This window comes from Pelecanus crispus, chromosome 1 (assembly GCF_030463565.1).
Source record: "Pelecanus crispus isolate bPelCri1 chromosome 1, bPelCri1.pri, whole genome shotgun sequence".
Taxonomy (NCBI): Eukaryota; Metazoa; Chordata; class Aves; order Pelecaniformes; family Pelecanidae; genus Pelecanus; species Pelecanus crispus.
Window position 1 is genome coordinate 156,268,116 of NC_134643.1, and position 23,889 is coordinate 156,292,004.

Consider the following 23,889-nt stretch of genomic DNA (forward strand, 5'->3'; position numbering starts at 1 on the left):
TAACTGTAGCATGATATTTTAAGGAACTTTTGCTGATGTTTGTTTGTTTGTTTACAGCATCCTACTGAAATTTTTCCAGAGCAGAGGAGTAAGTGTTCATAGATCTTTTTTATTATTATTATTTCTAAGTATTAGTGTTTTTTGCGTATGTAGAATTCCTTATTTTCACAGATTTGCTTTTTTTCCCCTGTGTTCCTAATAACTGCTAAGACAGTAAGCAGTAAAAACCTCATCTGATATTCTGGCTTTTAGGATAAAAGATACAGATGGATTCTGAAATACCAGTGGTCTTTTCAGACATCTTGTTAACTATCTATAGATAAATGTTTTTCCTTGTTTAAAAATAAACAATAGGTAGGATGATGTGCAGAACCTATTGAAGTCACGGGAAAACCTTTTGTTGAATTCAGTAGCTTTTGTCAGAGCTGTCTATCACAGCCATAAAATATTCATTAATACTATTTTAAACCAAAAGTTTTCCTGGTAACTTCATTGCTCTAAGAGCTTAGAAATTACAGCTTTGAAATTGCCAGTTGAGAGAATAGGGAGAGTGGAAACTCTCCCAATCATGACTCAGTTTTGACCTGAAAGTCCTAGCTCTGTGCTTATGTCCATACTGTCTTTGGTCTTGTTCCTGAGACACCGTATGAAGTCCCAGTTGTCAGTGATAATGCCAGTAGGTTGGTTGGTCAGTGAGAAGTTGGCTGAAATCGCCAAATTAATTTCACATAGAATATTTAAAAGATATGTCAAAACCTGTTGTCCACTTGTGACTCAAGTTTAGTATGAACTAAAGCAAGGCTGTGAAATTCTACATTAGCTGAGCTATCAAGTCCCAGATGGACACTTCTGATTATCAGCGAAATCTTACCATTTTCCTTCCTTCCTTCCTGTTCCTGGAATTAATTGATACTTGATATTTTTGGAGCTTTGTGTGTCTTTTAGAAAGCTGTCTAAATTTATCTGAAATTTTGGAATTTCAGCTTTCAAATGGTATCATGCATGATTTTCTAACTTCACGGTATTGTGAAGTAAAAAGTAGAAAGCAAAAGGGTAAGAGGGAATTAATCATTATGCAATTTTAAAATCTGAGGGCTGTTTTATGGCAGAACTAAGCTACTATTCTCTATATGCTTTCAGGACTAAAGAATTCTTTGAAATGCTAGCTGTGTCCTGAGGAGTGTAAGAACTAGTTAGTAAAAATGTGTATCATTGTGTTTACATCTAAAAATAACACTTGCAATAAGTATCTCTCTTAAGGCAGCTTTGTCTTGTCTATGCATTATGTCTTTGATAACTTTGAAGTGCAAAAATGTAAATGTATACTTCAGAATGTTCCCTGAACAGTAATTTCAACAAAACATGCTTTCACAGCTGCATATATGGAAATTCACACATTCCAGTAGTAGTATGTGTGGGTAAAAGCCCTCTGTGTTCCTTCTGTTCTAGTAAATTTTGCATCTTTCCATCCCCCTTCTGTGTATTATGTGTTAATGTTCCAATGCAATACATATCGTGCTTATCAGACAGGTTCTTGGAGTCTTATCTTTGTCTATAGCTTATAGGTAGCCTCATTTGAACTTCACTGGATAAAATGGTTGGGAGTTTCTCTACAGTTCAATTTGTAAAAAGCTCACAGGTTTTTATTTTTGTCACTTACCTTTATTTGGAAAAGATCTTTGTCATGTTATATTTAAATTTGATTTTTTTTTCCTGAAGCTGAAATTTATTTGGCCTTAAATAACGTTTTTTACTTAATAAAATAAACTGGATGTGCTGAATTATATGGAGTGTATGTTTTCTTGCTGAACTAATTATGTAAACTATAACATAGGTCTTTGTATATAAATATCCCAAATGTATCAACACAAACAAGTCCTAAAATCACTGAAGTTCTAAATACAGTTGTGTTACCAACAAAAGGCAATTGTACAAATACCTAGATAAATTTAGACATATTATACTAATAAAAAAAACTTGCTCTGGGTTTCAAGTACTGTTTTCCAGAGCTGTTAGTCTTTCACCTTTCACAATCATTATGTAGATTTCAGTTGTCTGTTAATTTGTACTTCTTCCCATTCTAAAATGGATACTTCTATCTGTAATACGAACTATACTGTCTTCGAAAGTTTAAGATGTACATGAGGGATTCCCTTATGTTAAATGATATTTAGAAATATTATATTAAATATTTGGTTATAATTGCAGGTGGAGATCGGTTTTTACCAAGGTAGTCTAAATCAGATTTCCAGACAGGTTGAATACCCATAAAATGTCTTTGTTCTCTGATATTTAAAAAGGTAATCGGTATTATGAAAGAGGTTTATAACTGCAATTAAGTACAAGGGGTTTTTTAGTGAGTGTGTATTGCTTTCTTGTCTAATCTTGCTTTTTATTAGAAATCCAGTGGGGAGAAGATGGCCGACCATTTCACTTTCTCTTTTATACGGGCAAGCAGTCATATTATTCATTAATGCATGTAAGTATGTTATAATCTGTAATAAATGATGTTAGCTCCCAGTCAAGTACATGTTGTTCTAGAGATGCTTATCAGGAGCTCCTGAGTTTACTCATGTTTTCACAGTAGGCCATAATATCACCACTGAAGCTAAATGCAATGTATATTTTTATGTCACAATGTCCATTATTAGGGGCATTTTAATGTCACATTTAAGAGAACAGACTGCATACTAGTTCTTGCTTTAATTTTTGGTTTATTTTACAGTTTTGGCTATGGACTAGGTTTGAATAGTCTGAACACTTTCTTGTAGGCTGTATCTGGTTAGTAGCACAAGGTTAGTAGTGGAGAATGCATATACAACAAATCTGGCTAGTTCTAGGAAAATTAATTGTAGAAAAAAAATAGGGTGGTTTTTTTTTCCCCCTGAAGGGCAAAGCTATAGGAAATGTTATTTGTGCTGACATTTAGTGTGAAGAAAATTTGCATTTAAACTGCTTAATTGATTTTTCTAAGACTGTTCCATTCATGCAAACTTAAGGCTTTTTCTGTGTGGTTCCAGGAGTAAAGGATCTGTATCTGTTTACGTTTATGAAAAAAGCTGTACCTAGTAGAACATCACTAGACCCTGGGTCTTAACATGGATTATGAACAGAAATGCCATATCTGTGACCATCAATGGCGCAAACATTATCTACCTCTTACAGAAGAGTTTATAGGAAGATGGGCATGTTGCTTACGTGTGCTTACAGAAGACAAAAGCATTAATAATGTATGCAGAAATATTTAATTGGACAATTGCATCAGATTTTGTTTCCTCATTAGATAGGCTTAAAAAGTTAGTTCTGTGGTTAGCCTGTTGTCAAAAAAATAAATTTTGTGTTATGAAATTCGGTGCACAGCTTTACTGAATGTAGCGTTTTTATTAGAATTATGTGATATTTATTTGCGTTCTGTGTACCCAAAGGACAAAATCCCCACTTGTCAGGTACATTTATTTCTTTGGGAGAATAAAAAACAACACCCCCCCCCCTTTTTTTTTTTTTGTTGTTGACCTTGGGCAAATGAGCTTCATGCCCTGGCAGAAATGAAATGAATGATAAATGTAGAGTGTGTCTTTGCTGAGTAATGGAGCTGCAGCATAGGCTTTCCACAGAGGTTTTCTCCTGCACAGCCTGAGGCAGCCCGAGGACCCCTGCTGTTCATTTAAATAGGTATGTCAAATCTGCCTCGAAACGCCGCTGGTTTGATCTGTGGTAATATTTGTGAAGGTTCCATATGGACTTGAGCCCCCTGCAGTGCTAAGAAATAATGTACAACGCTTCATGGTGCAGACGCAAATTTTCTCTGAAAAGGGATGCAATGCTGCGTTTTAGCTGTCGGAGAGGATGATGGAGCTGACGCGCTAGGCCTGTCAACTTGTTACACGGATGGGTTGCACGCAGCGAGGCTGTGGAAAATCTGTGCCTTTTAACTTTTCTACTTAATCACGGTTGTAGCATTGCCTTTAGACTGTATGCTACATTAATTCTCTTCCTGCCTTCTGCCTTTCATCCCAAGTTTCACGGAAAAAAGTAAAGCATGCAGGTCTTGTAGAGGAGCCTTATCAAACAGCTGTCATCTGACAAGCCATTTGCATTTGTTTTGGCTGAAACAGAGCAACCCAAGGGCAAGATGTTTTGTTGCATTCCATCATAATGAAGAAATTACAAATTTTACAAGGAGCACAAGTTTATTTTTAGCTCTTCCTAGCAGTTAAGAGTATGCAAGCTTGCCTTGGAAATCTCTAAAAGAATAGTGTGGATCTTGTTTCTAACAGCGTGGCAACCACCTTCAAACAAATCGGTTTGACAAATGCATTTTTCATTACTATAGGATACTTGAGTTTTCTTCGACTGTTTCTAAATATTTTAATGAAATAGGCATCTCTAAACTAAATCCCTTAAGTGAGGTTGAGCAGCGTTTTTTTTAGTCAGCCAAATGAAAGCCGAAATCTGCATGAAATTCCCAACATTGTTTTAACCTCTTATTAGACTAATGTGTATTTAAGAAAACATATTTTTAAGTCTCAAAGCTAATTAATTTGGCTAGGGAAAAAAGGGTTGTATGTTAATACAGTCTAGTATAAGTAATCAATCCCATTTGAGGATGTCCTTTAAACTGCTACATTAAGTCTAATAAATTGGATAAACATAACATTAAGCTAAAACTTGTATGCCATTAATTACTACATAGATTCACACGGAACTTGAATTTTATTAATTGGTAGTAATACAGCTGGTCACAGCATTATTTAGGTAATGCTAATAAATAATATTGTCCACTTACTAAAAATAAACTGTGTATATTCACATGTATTATTACCACCCATATATATGTTGTTATGACTTGAAAATTAAATGAACTTTCGTAAAGGCTATTTGCTTTATACTCCATTGTTGCCTTTGTTCTGCCTGTTGAATAAAGTTTAGCTGTAGGGAAAAGGACAATTTATTTTTCTTCTGATAGACAAAAAAATGTTTATTGCATGAAACACCATTTCACAAATGTTTGATACTATATTTGATCATCATTTAACTTAAAAGTTTGTCAGAGTAATATATTTTTGTAATGTGCAGAACAAGACAAAATGGTCTCTTCATACCATTCTGTCTGGCAAAATAGTAATTTTATGTAATTGTGCTTCTTGTACTTTTTTAGAAATATCAGAGGTTGTAGATCAGAGGGAGATGCTCTAACAATACAGCATTTTAACTATTAAAAAACCAAAACCTAAAAAACCCCAAAGTATGTGCTGAAGTCAAAACCACATAAGAAGCAAAGAAAAATGCAAACTGTGATGTAAAGTGTGGGCTCTGCAGCATACTTTAACCAAAATGTTAAAATTAATTTTTTTTTTCCCATAAAAATCTCTCCCCCTGGGGTTCCATTTGCTAATGTGTTCCGTAAATTTTTTATGCATGGTAAAATAAGAATATTATTTTTTTATTTTAAAAGAGAGCATCCTTACAGACATCTGAAATTTGATCTCTCTATTAGAAATGGAAGCGTTTCAGTACGTAGCCAATCTTGTAAAATCAGCAATTTTGATTGTGTAATAGCTGAGTTTACAAGACACACAGATGTGTACATTCATGAATTGGACTATTGAATCCTGAAGTGATTAGTAAAATCTTCACCTGCCAGCTTTGAAAAAGCAAGTGTGTCTTCAGAAGCTTTCTTTAGCCATTGGGGAGTGAAGATTTGTCAGATAAATTATTGGGCATTACATGTGGTTCCTGATTTTGCAGAGGCTCATCCACATACTTTACTTCACATGTGAGTGGTTCTTTTAGTCTGTTGACTTCATCTCTACACAGAGATTAAATAAATGGATTAATTTTTTTTTAATACTTCAGACCAAAATTTTATTTCATAAGAGATGCAAGTCCACTTTCATTGCCAGAAATATGCAGGAAATTATATTTAGCGTTTCTATTACACTTGGAAGTATTTTAAAATACTACTTTTTAATGTTGTTTGATGACTTCTCCTGCGTAAAGGGTTCTTTGTATGAACGGACGTGATTACTGTAATTTAACCAGAACAGTTTAAAGAGATCATTTTAATTCTTAGAAGTGGACATTCTTAGAACTTAAACAGGCTGTGGAGTGTTGGTGTTCTTTGGGAATACCTAGGGAGGGTCTTCAGGAAAATCTTACTGTTCCAGCTGTTGTAAAGCTTTCTTTGTTGTTGTAACAATGAATTTCTGAGGCTAAAAACTGGTGGGTGGCAACCCATATCTCATTTTATTTGCCTGCGTTTATCAGTAGTTTCTGAATATGATGACAAAATCCTTGAGTCTTACTTTAACTTGCGTCATGTTACCTGAAAATACTTCAGTTGCTCTTTGGAAGCAATTCTGACTATAGTCAGCCTGTCCTAGGGTAACAACTGTGATTCCCTCCCCCTGCCCTTTTTTTTTTTAAAGAGCTGTGATACAGGCGTGTTTTTGCTGAGCTCCTGGTTCATGTATTTTTTACGGACCATTCCAATACATAAATGTGTATGCCAGAGTGTAGTGAAGATGGTGGGTGTTTGTGAGGAGGCAGGCTGGAGACTGCTTTTGCCAGGTAGGAAGGTGACACTGTGCCTTATGAAGGCAGAAGGTAAGGCGAAATAGGGCTAGCAGTAAAATGAGAAACCTCTTTATACATTTATACGACCTAGTAACCCAGTACGTCTTCTGATCATCTAACACCAAAATATCTTCTTCATGCCTGGTTTGACTGCTTCCAAATGCAGAAACTCCTGGAGCTCACAAGAATCTCTAAGCATGTTCCAACTGAGTTCTCCCCAGGTAGCGGAGGGGCAGGCACAGCCCTCCTTCCCCTTCGCTTCCTTCCCTCTCCAGCCCAGAGCAGAAGCTTCCATACTGACTCTTTTTCACATCTAACTACAGATGCCTAAAAATTGCTTGGTGTCGGGTACACCTCATGCCCTCTAACCCGAACCATGCCTGTGCTTTTAAGGTATAGTCAATAATTTTTGCAGCCTAATAGTCAGCTCCGAATGGAGCCGTTACGGTTGTTGGAGTGACGTGACATGAATCGTGCCCAAAGTAGTGCTACCTATCTTGTTATCCTAGAGATCTACAGATACATTTGTGAGGTTTGGAAATATTTGAAGATACTATTTGTTGTGCTCTTATATGATGTTTCCTGTGTTTGAAGAAAGACTTCTTTTAAGTTGAAAAATTTTCCTAGTTCCTGTCTGATACAGTTATCTCTATCAAAAATAAAGGGTTTCTGAAAGGCATGCTACTGTAATATGAGTTCTTACGCTGTCTCAAAGAAAAGTGGACAATTTTGTACTTCAGGATTTTATACTGTGGAGTTATTCCAAAAATACTTTTGTTCCACTGTACTGTTAAAAATGTCACCAATGACCTGCATCAAAGACCTCAGTGAATTGTCCCTATTTAAATGCTTTGAGTGCAGCTCAGATAACAGTCTGTTCTTAGTTCATATGCTTTAAGTACAAATATTTTTAGTATATGTGCGGGTGTATTTTTATATTAGTGGATAAATCAGCTTGAACAGTAGGTGTTTATAACTAAGCAAGGGGGTTTTGTTTTGGTTTTTTTTTAAATGTAAACTGTTGCAGAAATTTCATTGCATCCTGTTGCAAATTCCAGTATTATGTAAAGAACTAGTATTTAATTGGTTAATTTCTGACAACACAGAGCTGTCTCACATTTCTTTCACGGTTTTTTGTAAGTAATAAAAAGAAAAAAAAACCCAACCATTCTTCCTTGTCCCCACTAATTCTTATCATGTAGTTTCTCTAGTATTTGCTAAAACTCATTATATTAGTAAGGTATATGGAAGTGATTCTAAGCTTCCTATTTTTACTTGTTAATGGAAGTAACATTTGTACATTTGGCATGTAAGTACTTTGTTGTAGTACAATAATCCTATCCTATAAATATAATTATTTCTCAAAATACTCGTATTTAACTTGTGATTTGAATCACTGTTGTAATTCAGAGTATTAGATGTTATCTTTTAGAACCAAATAGTCTCAAAAAGTTTCTGAACTTAAAAAACCCCTGAAAATACTTTATTAAAAGCGTGCTGCTTTGCAATATTTTCAGTGTGACTTTTTGGAATATTTTTCCCTTTTGTTTCACTGGAGTGGTAAATCACTGTCATAGCACTGTTTGAAAATAATAGCATAGCTAAGAATTTAAAGAAAACTGTTTTAGTAAAATAGTGAAAGTTGAGAGTAAATGTATCTGTAATGTTTGAAAGAACAAAAATTCTGATTATGGTAAACGTACAACTTTATGTGTATCCCTATAGACATGCCAGGGTAAGAGGGAGTTCTGACTGATACAGACCACCAATAAAGCTGATGCTCTAAATGTACACAGATCTAACTAAATTAAATTATTTATAATCTTAAACCTTGTCAGTATTTCAAGGAAGTCAAACTAAAATGTGGATGCACTGATGAAATTATTGTGCAGTATGTTTTGGAGTTACATCCATTATACAAATGTAGTTGTCTTTCTGTATACAGTTGAGGTTGGGGTTTTTTTTTACAAGCGTACATAAGAAGGCTACAAATACTGTTGAAGAAAAATAGCAGAATTCAAAATTAATTACTTTGAACTGCATATGAAAATGTATACTGTCTAAATGTTTGTTGGTTTAGATATAACTTGCTATATTTTTTTTTTTAATTGTCAGAGCTCTGCTTGTTTTCTGACCTGTGTATTTTAAGTGTTTGGAGAGTAAAACCACATAAATATGACTTAAATAAGAAAATTTAAATATTAAATGGAAAAATGCATTTAAATACTTTTTCCATATACATTTTAGGAAACATATGAAAAATTGCTGAATGTTCAGAAATATCAAGACCAGCTGATAGCTGAAGACCTTCCTCAGAAGGAAAAAAAGTAAGCTTCCAGTTAGATTGAATATTAATACTAGTTTTCTTAAAATGCTTCAATATGTTGTTTTGGCACTTCTTGTAGTTCCCCACCCTACCCTCCTTTTATTCCACAAACACATTTTTCTGACTTTTTCCCTATTCCTTGTCTAATTTGTATGGTATTTTCAGGTTGAAAAGTCTTACCTGTAGTATGTATGTGTGGAGTGCTCGCTTCTTACTGCTAAAATAGGGAAACCCTGCCTATTTCTCTTGCTCTTTATTCTCTCCCTGCTCTTTTTGATATTCTCTCCTATATAGAAGTTCTGAAGTGGGATTTGAAAGTCAGGAGAGACTATCCAGATTTCTGTGTTTCTGTATATGAAGTTTTCTAATTATTTCTTTATTAAAGCTTTTTGAAAAAGGAGGTAAACTCTTTATAAGAAAACAAGGCCTTTTAAAATGCCAAATAAGTTGCTTATCTGTTGGAAAAATCCTAAGGCCTAAAGCTGAGCTCTTTAATAGCCTTTCATTAATTACAGTTCTTGAATATTTTTACTTGCCAATATTTAACTTGAAGAGTATCAAAATACTTAATTTCACTATTTTTCTTCTAATGGTTTTGAATAGCTAAATCATCAAAAAGTATAGTAATTTTAGAAAACTTTATTTAGTTTGATTTGTTTAAATATTACCGTTATTAGTAATTTAATTTAGTTTCTCTTCTTTTACTACTTCTCTGGTATGCACAGCAAGCTCTTCAGCCAGTTAGCCACTGGACAGAAGAGATACATCTCAACCAGAAGAAGCTATGGGAGATGCTCCAGTTGTTAGTTTCTTAGTGCGTACAGTCAGGGTTGTCTTTGCAATGGGTATATGCTTTAAGCACTGTTTGCTTCTCTCAGGCTGTATTCTTGATTTTCTATTTTGAGATTTTTTTGCAAGGATTTTATGATATGTTAGAATATTAAATTAAGCAAGTCTTTGAAAGAAATGGATACAGCTAGGAAGTTTTGATTTTGGCCTTTACTGCTTTTCTGTATAGTTACTTTTTCACTGTCCGAGTCGTTTTTATCTTTGTTCTTGCTGTGAATTTTCTAACCGGATTTATGTGCTGTTCCAGTTGCACATCATGTTGGTTTGTCATTTCTTAATTTCAGCCATTTGTTATTTATGTTAGGAAGAGAAAGGATTAATTTGCTGAGATTATTTCAATTTCTTAAATAACAGAAGTTCATGCTTCTTCATGATATAAGTAGTGTCCTATGACCCACAGGACGTTTTATCATAGATTCACGTTAGCTTCTGAGCAGACAAGAGAACAAATTAATTTAGTTTCTTGGTGTATGCTGCTGAAAAATAACCTGACTTCTTACAGAGCTCAGCCAGTGGATTTACTGATGTGAAAAATGACCTAAAGCTAGCCAGAGTTGAGAGGTCTTTTTTCCCTGTTAGGTTTGTAAAAGCTCAAAGAATGTAAAGGATTTTTGAGACTTATTTTCCACACTGGATATGTGGTTTCTGCCTGCGTGCCCTCCCTGCCCCCCCGAAAATAATCTATTCTGGACACATTCTATAATACTAACTGTAGGCTGTAGGGTTAGGACGTGATCTTGAACTATTTTATAGCTTTACACATGTAAAAAATTTCATTGACTTCACTGGAAGTAGCATGTGAATGTAAGTATATACTTCAGTCTGTTAGGATTGGAAAATTTTTAAAATTACTGCCTAACAGTAATTACTGTTAAAACCAGCATTGTTTCTAAACTGAAGAGGTAAGAAACTAGTTACAGCTTTGCCCTAAATTTACCTGATAATGTTGGCATGTATATTTATGGTGGCATTCTGTTCAGTTGGTCACTTTGTATCACATATTTCACAAAGATTTATTTCAAGCATTGGTTTTTCTTTGTGTTAGCATCTCTGTATGAGGTTGTCGTCGTAGAAATTTTTGCTTTTGCTGTCATCAGTGCAGTTTCTGTGCTGAGCAGGTCAAGATTACACAGTAGGTAGAATACAGTGTGTCATTGCTGCATTAGTACTTTGACCATGCTTGCTGCTAGTGGAGCTTTTTGTATTGACCAGAAAAGTAAAGACCAGAGGGAAAATTCTGTTATTTTGGAATTTGATTTTAAAGTTCTGCCTTCGATTTTGTTCTTTGCTGCTTGTAAGCCAAATTTTTCGTAGTAGCAGGCTTTTAAAACTAAGTCATAAGTTGCGAGGAAGATCGCTTACTATTAGAATACTACTCTAGCTCAAACTTGGACTTCAATAATATGAATAATGCATAACTGATACTCACAATTTTCATGTGGTTAATTCAATACATGAAGTTACCATGCCTTTCAAAAGACAGACCTTTTAAAATCAATGTAGGCCTTCTCATGTTTATTATAGGAATGTGATCTCTCTTCATTTGTAATGGAAAATTTATTTCTGAACGAAGACTGTATGTGTGGTCCTTTGTGATGTAACTCTAATTGCATGGTTAATTAAAGGGAGAATATATGTGATATTTTAAACAGAAACCTGGCTGGCAGCAGATGGCTGACTAAGATTGAATTGGAAGAAATGTTGTTAGAAAAACTGTCAGATGATGATGTAAGTAATTAATCTTTCTCATCTTAAGGAGGCTTGCATCTGAAAAATACGGATTCTGGGTGCATTTTTGGATACTGAAAGGGTACTATGAAGAAGCAGGTGCTCTTCAAAAGAATGATCTTCCTTCTTATAAAGTCTATATATGCTCACAGCACTGTCACATTCATGTTGTCTTGAAAAGTGACCTGTATTGCTTTTTTATCTAGCACGGTACAGAACTATTAAGGGTTTTCCATTGTTACTAACATAGTTTTTCTCCTGGTAACATTGTGAGGCCTAGAGCACTTGTTCCTTGTCATCTAATTATGTAGTCAGCAATGCAGTGTAGTAACACTACATATAGAAACAAATAGTCATTTATTCTAGTTACAGATGAAAAATGGACAGGGCTAGAACCTCTGTTGCTTATTGTGGAGAAGGGGTAAATGTTCAAGATGGGAAGCACGATGGATTTGTGTAATGGTAAACCTGCACAGTTTCTGATTAAATAATCTTAAGGAGGACATGATAATGGTAGAAAAGTCACAGAGAAGGCTGATCAGAAATAAGGATTCCTTTTTCTTAGTGATTGGCTACAGAACCAAGTATCAGAAACAAGTTGTAAAGCTACATAGATCTGTGGTCTGATACAGATATCTCTTGTTATATTCTCCTTGATATGAATATGGTGGGAGAGAGGAGGGTTTTGTGGTTTCCGCAGTGTCTGCAAACTGTATCACTGTCTAGATTTGGATTCCTTCTTTACATGTATCTCTGGGAATAAAACTATTCATCCTGATAGTCATACATTTTTTTCTCACTCAGGTATTTTTCTTACAGTCCCCTAAATAGCATTAGATTTTGTAACAGCAGGTTCAGTCTGTGGCCAGTTTCAGTTTTCTTTTGGATGTTTAAGCTTGACTATGATAGTACCAGAGAATATAACACTATTTGTCTGAGCATCCTAAGTATTTTCTCACCTAGAAACAGTGTTCTTCAGTCTCTTCTGTCCTGTGGACAGCATCATTGCAAAAATAGCATAGCAGCAGCAAACATGCCCTTTGCTCACTTGTCATCCAGAACAGTAACATGTGATGGCTTCCTTGTCTGTGGGTGATGTGAAAAGGTCTCAAGCAGGCTGTGGTCCGTAAGCATAAGTTAGAAATCACTCTTGTAAATTCTTCATCCTGGTATACCCAGGAGACTTCTTCTATCTTGCTTGCAGTAGAAGCAGTTATGACTTCAGTGTTTTCAGTATCTCCTGCATTTGAATGGCTGTTTTTCCTCTCAAGAGTGCCAGGAACCAGTCTAGTTGTACAACCAAACAGTTTGGTGTTCTTTACTGCTTGGTGTTTGTACACTCTGCATCTGTAAAAGTAGACAAGTAGACTGCAGTAAACTTAAACAAATAAATACACCCCCCCAAACTCCCAAACCTTTTACATACTGGCCTCTCGCATGTAAAACCACAAAGCCTCAGCCTATAGGAACAAACATTGTTTAAATGTATTTGAAATGTCTCTGTACGAGCTACCAGTCTTACCTGCTCAAATTCTTATATTTTGCCATTGCAACAAAATTTTCCGTGGTGTTTGCATTATTAAACAAAATCAGAGCTATTGATTTCTTTTTCCTTTGCGGTCTGCAAGTGAAAACTGTTGAAAGCTTTCTTCATCTGTAGCCTCTATAATTTTTAAATTTTTCTATTTTTGCATTTCTGCTCTTCAAAGGCTTTGCCACATGCCTGTGTCACATCGTTAGGCAGAAGTCTTTCTAAGTGATGTCAGAGTTCCAGGGCTATTGCTAGGTTCCAAGAAAAGTATTCATTTTGTGCAGAAGACTCTAGTAACAGAAGAAAAAATACTTTTAATAAGAGTTTGCGAGTAAAGAAAACTTGAAAAATAAGGTTATGATATCTATATGAAAAATGTATTTTAGATGATAGTATACCTTTATATCCAGTGACCAGCTGTCTAGTGCTCCTGCCAGTAACACTTCATAAAAAGACATGCCAGCTTTTAGCACCCTGTGAATGGGTTAACGCAGTGGTGTTTAGTCTTTAATCACATGTTGAAGAACTTTGGAGGGCGGTGTAAGGGGGAAGGAGAACCACACAGTAGCAAAGGATAATTTATTTCAAGAGGTTGCCCTTTAAGTCAAGTATCTCTTGAATTTTTAAATAGCTTGATTGTTCAGTTTTAAAGGAAATCATAAACATTAAAGTAACTCAGCTTGAACAGCCAAAGATAGATAGATAGGTATTTCCTGTATATATTATGAAATATAATCATTTAAGAGGTTCAGTTTAGTGAAATAAAATTATTTCCAAGTCAATGAACATGCTGACTTGCTGAAAATGAGGTGAAAATAATTTCCTTTTGCCATTTTAACAAAACAATAGTAAAAGAATGAAGACCCCCCCTCAATGTTTTCTTTTTAAAAGTGAAATGAACTTCATTCTAATACAATAATGCTGTATTACAAAGAGGTTGGTTATGCTTTGAATTAAAGTTTCATTGTTGCTGAAGAAAGAACTAGGTATCTTTAGTCACACAGAAAATGATACATCTGCACGCTGTTCTTAAATCAGCATGTAGGTGCAAAAGTGTCATCTTGTCAGAAATCATCAATAAAAGTGAAGCAGGAAAGATCAATTATACAAAAATAGAAAGTTTTAGCAAATGCAATTACACTTGCATCCTTTAATGAAGTCTTGTTGTCTACAGTATTCAAGATTTATTCAACTCTTAAAAAAATTGATGACGTTGCCATGTGGTGACATCGAGGAGAAGTATATACAAAAGTTTTCCAGAGAAGTTCCTGTGCAGTTACAAAAGGTAGTTATTGAGCCCTTGAAGTATGATGAGCGAGGTGTGGCCTTCAGCACCGGTGAAGGTAATAATTTCAAGTTGGTTGGTAATGATGCAGAATTTTTTCTTCTTCACACTACTTTATAGTATGTACAACACTGCTGAATATGTCACTACTTCATTTCATATGCTTATGTGTATACTGCATGTATAATTGTTAATCACATTATGGCATACTAAGTTATGACATGGCCTGGTAACAAAGTGGAAGTTTTTGGCACAGAGTCTATCAACTGTTAGTTTTTACCTGTATTTCTGTACAGTAGTACCTCTGTAGAGAGGACCCTGTTGTGCTACATGTTGTAGGATACAAAAGGACTTTCATTGGTGGCAAGAGTTGACTCTTGAACGTAAGGGGAGGGCGACTGGGGGAGCACAAACACATGTGGAGAATTCCATGGATGTAACAGTGTTGTTGCTTAATATGAGTGGCATGCTTAGACCTCGAAGTAAGTTTTATCATGACTTTTGTAGGCGGTCCAGCAAAGGGGAATTTCGAAGACTTTCTGGACAAAGCATATGTGCGTGCACACACCTTATATCTATGCTGTACATTTAAGAGGAATCTTAGACAGAAATGATGTGTATTCTTAAGCAGCAGGTGATAATAAGAACAAAGGTCGCAGCGAATTTGAAGGGCAAAATGGCTGGAGAGCTCTGTTCTAGCTGGGTTGGCTTCAAGATGACATGATAACAAGGAGATGTGAGAGTGCCAAACTGGGATTTAATCCGCGCTTGTTTTCAATAGTGTCTTCAGAACAGTAGTTATTGAAGTTTGATAAGCATGCAACCCGTGTTATTTAAGAAAAGCCATCAGATTTTGTAAGTTCAAGAACAGTCTTGTTTGTGTCCCATCATCCCCCTAAATTAAGAAGGAGGTCTGATTTGTGTCATAATTCATTTCTCAGAATGATTGCTTCCTTTGTGCAACAGAAGATTGGTCTTAGGCTTTAGCACAGAGAGTTTGTCAGGGTTTAACTTGAAGCTAATGCACTTAGAACTAACTTTAAGTAGTAATTTCTGAGGAAACTATGCTAAATGATGCATAGGCACTGCTTATACCAGTATAATTAAAGTGTTAACCTTTTCCATGTGAATATTCTTAAACTTCTGTACCTTTGTATGATTTTTATAAAGTATTTTAATATTACTAGAAATTGTATTTATGGTAAACATACATGTTCAACAAACTGCTTATTTTCATATACTGTGACATCACCAGGTCAAGAAAGTGTCCTGACCTACTGAAGTTATGGGAGGTAGTGTTACCTCTATCTCCTTCCAACATACACTTCCCCCCTGCCTTAATAGACATTGCTTAAAATATATTGATAGCTAGTTGTTCATTGTTTGTATTTATTTCCTTCTCTTAGTCTTTTTTTGTTACCTTCGCCTCCAAAAAGAAACAGCTGGTACTGTATAAAGTGTTGAGATTTGCTTAACTTCTTGGGCACTTGAAATTCGGTAGAATATTGAAGCCTCATAACAGATTGGTTTTAATTCCTTTAAGGTACAAGAAAAACAGCAAGAGCTACTGCAGTAGTTTATGACAATGGGACTGGAAAAATTACAGTGAATGGAATAGATATTTTACATTACTTCCCAGTGCTGCAGGACAGGTGAGAGCACTATGAAATGCTGTATTCTTACTGTACTTAAATTATTCCACCAAAAGTCATGCCATGCAATTATATTTTGGTGTGGTGTTCCACTGAGTTGATGCTGTGTTCTTGTTTCTGTATGCCTATCTGTTTCATGAAAATTGGTCTTGCTTTTTCCTCCTACTTTTCAGGAGTCAGTAGTATAAGAACTGATAGGTAAGCCTTGCTGTGTTTCTTGTCTGTCCCTTTCTGAAGGGATGCAGACCAAATTTTGGTCCACTTAAAAAGGGCTTGCAGTTTATTTTAAAAATAAATAAATAATTAAAAGTATCTTTAAGTGTTTCCTGAGGGATTTGCAAACTAAACTGTATGCATGTGTAATTACTCTGGCATACAGTAACATAGTGGAAGCAAACAAGATGAGACACTTCACGGAAAGCTTCAGATTTTGGAGGATGTGCACAGTCTGATAGAGAGAAGACTTCTCATAAGGCTGATATAAGAAGGTTTCTATCTCTTATGTGATTTTTATTTTATATTCTGGTTTCTGAGCTCAAGAATAGAGTGAGAGATTACTCTGTCTGAATATCCAGAGCTGATGGATCTTGGCATCTATAGATAATTAGTGAAACAAAAGTAACTGTAAAACTGAACTTAAAATACTTAACTTTGGCAGTTCGAATATGCTCCTAGCTGCTAATTTCCCATTTATTTAGTTGGTATCAGTAGGAAATCAGAGATACAAATGCCTTTCTGGATCTCTGCCTGAAAGAGTTAACTATGTTTTTATATATACTATGGTAAGAAATGTACATAGCATGTGACTTTATATACATGTATATATTTAATTTTTATTGTTATGATTATTTTTTTATTTTTAGAGAGCAGTTGTTGTTCCCTTTCCAGTTTCTTGACAGAATTGGAAAACATGATATGGTTTGCACAGTCTGTGGTGGAGGAAGATCTGCACAAGCTGGAGCAATACGTTTAGCATCTGCAAAAGCCTTAAGGAGTTTTGTGACAGAAAAGGAGGTGGAATTCATGAGGCAAGGTAGGAATTTAAATTATTTCAATGTTTCTTAATGTGTTGCTGGTAATTAACGGAATTAATACAAGGATCATTAAGGATCAGATAGTGCAAATTTTGAGTAAATAATCCCAGTGAAACCTTGCATTTCGTATGAAAGGATCTGCATTTATTTATAAATTGTTTTCATTTGTTTCCTACCATCCTTTGTGTACATTTTGGATGACTTCTTGAGCATTTTTCTATCTGTTCATAACCTCTCTTAGGTCTGTTAACCAGCTTATATCGCCTCAACATAGAATCACAAAACATGAATGTATATTCACTAACAAATAAATCTGATTCAACTGTTAGTGAGCTGTAAGGTACTAAGATTGTATTTTGTTTTACTTGGTTATTCACATCTTGTTCATGTTTAAAAAAAAGTTAACTTAAACACTAGAGGGTTAGCTTTGAAGGGATAGTAATGAGCATAAACATATTACATGCAACTAGCCAGACTGAAGGAACTTCTTTCCTCTCTTGCTTTAGAGTTTACAAGTTACCTAGGATAAGATAGAACTTGTTTGGATAACTGCAGTGTTTGGTGCTTCTCAGTGATTAGATGTGATACTGTTTCAGCAAATACAGAATTATTAACGGTGAGCTTTGAACTATGTTCTTTCTGGACTAGTAGGGAGAATACCTATGTGTATTACTGGCAAAAGAGTTATGATTTTTTCGCTCTGTTGCCATCCGTGGAAGTAAAGCTATCTTCATGCTAGTGTCTTTGCAATAAGTTTCTTCGATTATAGTGTTCCAGTACTGACTTGCTAGGAATACCCCTGTAAACTGACATTGTAGTGAGTTGGGTGTCTGTAAGATCATCAGCATTATTCTGAGCATGTTTTGGACATTGACAAATATACTTTGGAAATACGAAGCATACTTTAAACCAATGGTCTCTGAAGTGGGATGTGTGCACCCCAGTGGTGTGCAAGATGATCTGTTGGGGTGCAGGAGGAAAATCTTAGAATTTCAGTAGTGTATGTCATTTGTAAATGAATAAATACACATATGTTGGGGGTGCATGCTCAAAAATATTTTACTGATAGGAGTGCACAATCAAAACAAGTTTGGCGACCATTGCTCTAAAAGCTTAAGCAATATAGGTATAAAACAATGTGCGATTCTTTTCACTGGTTTGTAAAGTAAAATGTGAAGAAAGTTCAGTTACTAAGAAAAAATGTTAGAGGATCTGATGAAATTACTTTCAATTGTCTTACACTGAACCCTTATCTTTTTAGATGTTACAATTCATATGCAAAGTTATTGGCTGCCTTGAATTCCCCACATGTAGTATATCTGTAATATTGACTAATAACAGTAAACAAATGGGTGCTTTTCTGTGTTTTGTAGCTGGACTACTAACACTTGACCCACGTGTGAAGGAACGAAAAAAGCCTGGTCAAGAGGGAGCCAGACGGAAATTCACCTGGAAAAAGCGATAAGTCTGAGTATTTAAAGAACGACAGAATGCTACCAGAATTTCAAAAAATACTGAATTATGATTTAAAACTATTGTATAAATATATTTAGTAATAAAGACTTTTTCCATTATAAGTACTATGTTTTTTCTGTTTAAAAAGCAACAAACAACTTTTTTCGACGATTTTAAATAAATTTAAAGATTGTGGTGTGATTTGCCAGAACTTTAAATCTAAAATAGTAGCTTGAGTGCCAGCTTTGCGTCTTAGCTCCACTGAAGTCAGTAATGATTTATGAAGCTGTTGGTGGATTATAACTTTTAAAAATCAGTCTATTTGTTTAGTGACTTGACTGTATAAGCTCTGGAATTCGGCAGCTCCTAAACGGGTATTTGGACAACTTTTCACATGCCTCTCTTTTTGCCTCACAAGTATCAGAGGATAAGTGACAGCTTCCCACCTAAACTACGGTGGAGTTGAGAAACTAGCGAGAATGGTACTGACAATTGAGGGGATGTTGAGAGGGGAACAGTCACAGAGGATAACCTTTGCCTGTGGAATCTGTTGTCTCCAGGATGCCCCCCTAGGTTAAGTAGGGAGTGATTCAGAGCAAATACCTAAATTTAGGTGCTCTGAATCACCCTCTGGAGGAGTCAGTTTTTCTCCTCTTCCCCCAAATGCAGAAAGAGCTGGAGGGATTAGGCTGAAGTTAATCTTTCAGAATACTCTTCTGCACCCCTTAAATCTCAAGGGGCCTGATCAAGGAGGCGTGTTCCAAATATGGCTAATGCACAAAGATAGCATTGGACTCTTTGCCAAATACAGTCATAACTTTTCTTTTTTAAAATAAGAAGCAGGAGGTGATGACAGTGCTGCCCACCTCCTGCCTATAATTGTAGCCTTCCAAAATAGATTAGTGGTTACAGCACTTGCCCAAAAGCGCAAGGTTTTGGTTTATTGCCAACTTCCTTCCTGGGACAGGGGTCAAATACGTAGAGCTTCCAAGGAAGAGCATATCCTTCATCTTTCCTGCAGAAACTTGGCTACAGCAAAAAAAGAGTATAAGGTTCATCTCACCTGGAGAAAGCAGAAAAAAAAATTCCACTCCATAATTTTAACAGGGCACCTTCCAACTTTCTTTTCATTTAGAAGATTTCAGTACTTGGAATTCTTCCTCCCCAGCCAGATTTTCTACATGCTAGAGTACCTGCCCTGCTTCTTACTTGCTGTAGATTATACCAAAAATATTACCCCTCAGAGGTAACAAAAGGTGCTAGCAGGTCACCACAGGTGATAAACAACTAAGTGGTGTGTATGGGTCATTGTTTTCCTGAGCATCATTCAAGAGGGAGTGGCAAGTAAATAGATGTCTTGAACTCAGTAAAACAGATAAGGTCAGAAACTGGGTATGCATCCTTGACTGATGTATTTCTGATTCCTTACTCCCCAAAGCCACTCTGTGCTTCTTTTTAACTCTCTCTTAATGAGAATACTCGGTAAACTTGGGCAAGATTTCTCATTGCTAAGGTAGTCTCAAACAAAATATGTGACTCCACAACTACCTGAAAGGAGGTTATAGCAAGGTGGGTGTTGGTCTCTTTTCCCAAGTAACAAGCAATAGGACGAGAGGAAATTACCTCAAGTTGTGCCATGGGAGGTTCGGATATTAGCAAAAATTTCTTCACTGAAAGGGTTGTCAAGCATGGGACCAGGCTGCCTAGGGAAGTGGTTGAGTCACCATCCCTGGAGGTATTTAAATGACATGTAGATGTGGTGCTTAGGGACATGGTTTAGTGGTGGACTTGGCAGTGTTAGGTTTACAGTTGGACTCAGTGATCTTAAAGGTCTTTTCTAACCTAAATGATTTTAGGATTCTATGACTTAAGTTGAATTCAACAGCTGAGGCAATTCACCTGACTCTTTGAAAAACAAATGGGGGTTACATGAGACATGTTTTATGCTAAGGCAAATACAAAATGGCTTAATTAACATTTCTGCTAATTTAACTATGAATTGTTTGTGTGTAGCAAAATAGCTCTGTCATGTTTCAGTAAAAGCTGTGACTTGTAATAAAAGCATTCAGTAAATATCCATGCTGGGACAGGTACCTAAGGATTATTTCGACATGCTCACATAACAAAATGTACATAAGCACATGGACTTAAATAAAGGTGGTAGCTGAAGAAGATATAGGAGGAGATTAAATAGTAGAATTTTTATCTTAAGACAAATGAAAATTGATCAGTTTGACCATATTCATTTTCCTACCTCATTATTAGGCAATAAAGCTGTAAGAGTGCAACAGCGTATCAGTACTTATAATAAGTCTTTTATCATGTTTTAAAGGATTTCTTAACATTTTACCTTCCAAAAAAGTATGGGTATGGCCTTTGGTGTTTAGACCCAGCAAAAACTGGAGAGGGTAAAGCTTTAGAATTTGTCACAACTTTTTAGGGAAGTCCCTGGAAATACTAGTTAATGCTGTGCAACCAGGTCACTTGCTTCATAGCTCCTTGCTCAGGCTTCCAACTGTAATTCTGAAACTGAGCCAAAAGAGACAAGCATTTTAAAAGAAAAAACTGAACTGTACATATTTTTTACATTTTTCACTTGCATGAAGTGCCTCTCAATCATCTGCAATCCAGGTCAGCGTTTAGGAGTTGGGAGGTGAAATAATTCTATTAAGAAGGACTGTTTCTGTGGTGTTAAAGCTGATCAAAAGGTGAGACTAGCATTTTTTTCACTCATTTTTACAGATTCATTGGAATTGAAGTATCTTATGGGAGAACCAAATAAGGAAATGTAATTGGTGGTGTTAATTTTGGTTTGTGCCAGCGGCACAGTAGTAGAATCAGACTGTCCGTTTGAATAAGCTGTTTCAACTTCCCGTTCCTCTCATTCCCTTGCATTCCCAAGGTTATTGAAAGAAGTGGTCCTGAATGCTTACCTACTAACTGTGTCTCAGCCAGGCTTCTCAGGTCTCAACTTTGAACCACTTGCAGGGTGGACCAACTTGTCTTGCCAACAAGATTTCAGAAAAGGGTCCTGAATGTGACAGGTGCTTATACTTCAAAATATTTTCTGAATGTGGGCAAAAAGAAACAAGCCTATTGTGTATGTATTCATCCAGGCTCTTCTTTCTTCTCCACCACATTGATGTTTTGCTTGGAGACAATTTTGGTATCTTAACTCAAAGACAAATGGAATATACCTATGCCATCAATTTTTGGTAATTGTCACGTTTCTTTTGTGTTGAAACCAGTCAGTCAGAAGGTAAAGCTGTAAGGATGTTTCTGTTTTGTATTAATGCTGCTGTGTTACCACAAGATGGAGCAGTTTGCAATCTAATGAAACAGGCTGCTAATGGTTTTAGACCTTATATTGCTTAGTATCCACCCTCAACCACTATGTCAGCAATCACCTTCACTGTTAGTTTTAAGTATTAAATTATGGGTGCTTCTCTGCTCAGCTGTGAAGTTACTCATTTTGAAAGAAAAAAGCCTTGGATGCTCCACAGAGGAGGTCTGTATTTCAACATGCTAAATCTTTGAAGCACTCAAGATGTGTGCGGACCATTTCTTCATCATTTGAAGAAATGTCATATTCGGATGCTGAGAATACTGACATAGTAAACAAGGTAAGCAGAGTGGTGTGTGCTTGCTACCGGTCCTGAGCAGACTAATCCTGGAAGCAATTTCAGACAGAGGTGATTTGCAGGAGATACACGATGATACACCAACACTTCTTCTGAAAGTGCTGTTTTGCCTCTAAGACCAACTGTCGTGGTTTAGCCCCAGCCAGCAGCTAAGCACCACGCAGCCGCTCGCTCACTCCCCCTGCCCCGGTGGGATGGGGGAGAGAATCGGAGGAGTAAGAGTGAGAAACACGCCTGGGTTGAGATAAGAACAGTTTAATAATTGCAATAAAGTAAAATAGTAATCATAGAATTGTTTAGGTTGCAAAAGACCTTTAAGAACATCCAGTCTAACCATTAACCTAACATTACCAAGTCCACACTAAACCAGTCAAGGGTAGACGAGACTAAACCATGTCCTGAAGTGCCACATCTACCTGTTTTTTGAACGCCTCCAGGGATGGGGACTCCACCACCTCTCTGGGCAGCCTGTTCCAATGCTTGACTACCCTTTCCCTGAAGAAATTTTTCCTAATATCCAACCTAAACCTCCCCTAGTGCAGCTTGAGGCCATTTCCTCTCGTCCTATCGCTAACTACTTGGGAGAAGAGACCAACACCCACCTCACTACAACCTCCTTTCAGGCAGTTGTAGAGAGCGATAAGGTCTCCCCTCAGCCTCCTCTCCTCCAGGCTAAACAACCCCAGTTCCCTCAGCCGCTCCTCATAAGGCCTGTGCTCCAGACCCTTCACCAGGTTCATTGCTCTTCTCTGAACATGCTCCAGCACCTCAATGTCTTTCTTGTAGTGAGGGGCCCAAAACTGGACACACTATTCCAGGTGCGGCCTCACCAGCGCCGAGTACAGGGGAACAATCACCTCCCTGCTCCTGCTGGCCACACCATTCCTGATACAAGCCAGATTGCTGTTGGCCTTCTTGGCCACCTGGGCACACTGCTGGCTCATGTTCAGCCAGCTGTCTACCAACACCCCCAGGTCCTTTTCGGCCAGGCAGCTTTCCAGCCACTCTTCCCCAAGCCTGTAGCGTTGCATGGGGTTGTTGTGACCCAAGTGCAGGACCCAGCACTTGGCCTTGTTGAACCTCATATGGTTGGCCTCGGCTCATTGATCCAGCCTGTCCAGATCCCTCTGCAGGGCCTTCCTACCCTCCAGCAGATCAACACTCCCACCCAACTTGGTGTCATCTGCAAACTTACTGAGGGTGCACTCAATCCCCTCATCCAGATCATCGATAAAGATACTAAACAAGACTGGCCCCAAAACAGAGCCCTGGGGAACACTGCTCGTGACTGGCCATCAACTGGACTTAACTCCATTCACCACTACTCTCTGGGCTCGGCCACCCAACCAGTTTTTCACCGAGTGAAGAGTACTAATGATAATAACAGTATAATAAAGATAATAATAATATACAAAGCAAGTGATGCACAATGCAATTGCTCACCACCTGCCGACTGATACCCAGACAGTTCCTGAGCAGTGATCGCTGCTCCCCGGCCAACCCCCCCCCCAGTTTCTATACTGAGCATGACGTCATATGGTATGGAATAGCCCTTTGGTCAGTTTGGATCAACTGTTCTGGCTGTGCCCCCTCCCAGTTTCTTGTGCGCCTGGCAGAGCATGGGAAGCTGAGAAGTCATTGACTCGCATAAGCAGTGCTTAGCAAAAGCTAAAAACATCAGTGTGTTATCAACATTCTTCTCCTACTAAATCCAAAACACAGCACTACGCCAGCTACTAGGAAGAAAATTAACTCTATTCCAGCCAAAACCAGGACACCAACAAAAGCATATTCCTCTCTGTTCCAGCAGTG

At 36.8% G+C, this 23,889-nt stretch overlaps 1 protein-coding gene across 2 annotated transcripts in view; it reads left to right on the forward strand.

The window, feature by feature from the left end:
* The window catches only part of MRPS9 (mitochondrial ribosomal protein S9), a 34,298-nt gene extending 15,836 nt beyond the window's left edge, over window positions 1–18,462 (forward strand). Inside the window, exons 4-11 of one of the 2 annotated variants that reach the window (XM_075722538.1) lie at window positions 58–88; window positions 2,400–2,479; window positions 8,824–8,903; window positions 11,404–11,479; window positions 14,185–14,353; window positions 15,839–15,947; window positions 16,811–16,980; window positions 18,355–18,462. In XM_075722538.1, coding sequence (XP_075578653.1) covers window positions 58–88; window positions 2,400–2,479; window positions 8,824–8,903; window positions 11,404–11,479; window positions 14,185–14,353; window positions 15,839–15,947; window positions 16,811–16,980; window positions 18,355–18,446 — 807 coding nt within the window. In that variant the 3' untranslated portion in view covers window positions 18,447–18,462. The remainder of the gene's footprint in view (window positions 1–57; window positions 89–2,399; window positions 2,480–8,823; window positions 8,904–11,403; window positions 11,480–14,184; window positions 14,354–15,838; window positions 15,948–16,810; window positions 16,981–18,354) is intronic. The other variant, XM_075722532.1, reaches the window with a different exon arrangement.
* Window positions 18,463–23,889: the final 5,427 nt, after the last annotated feature.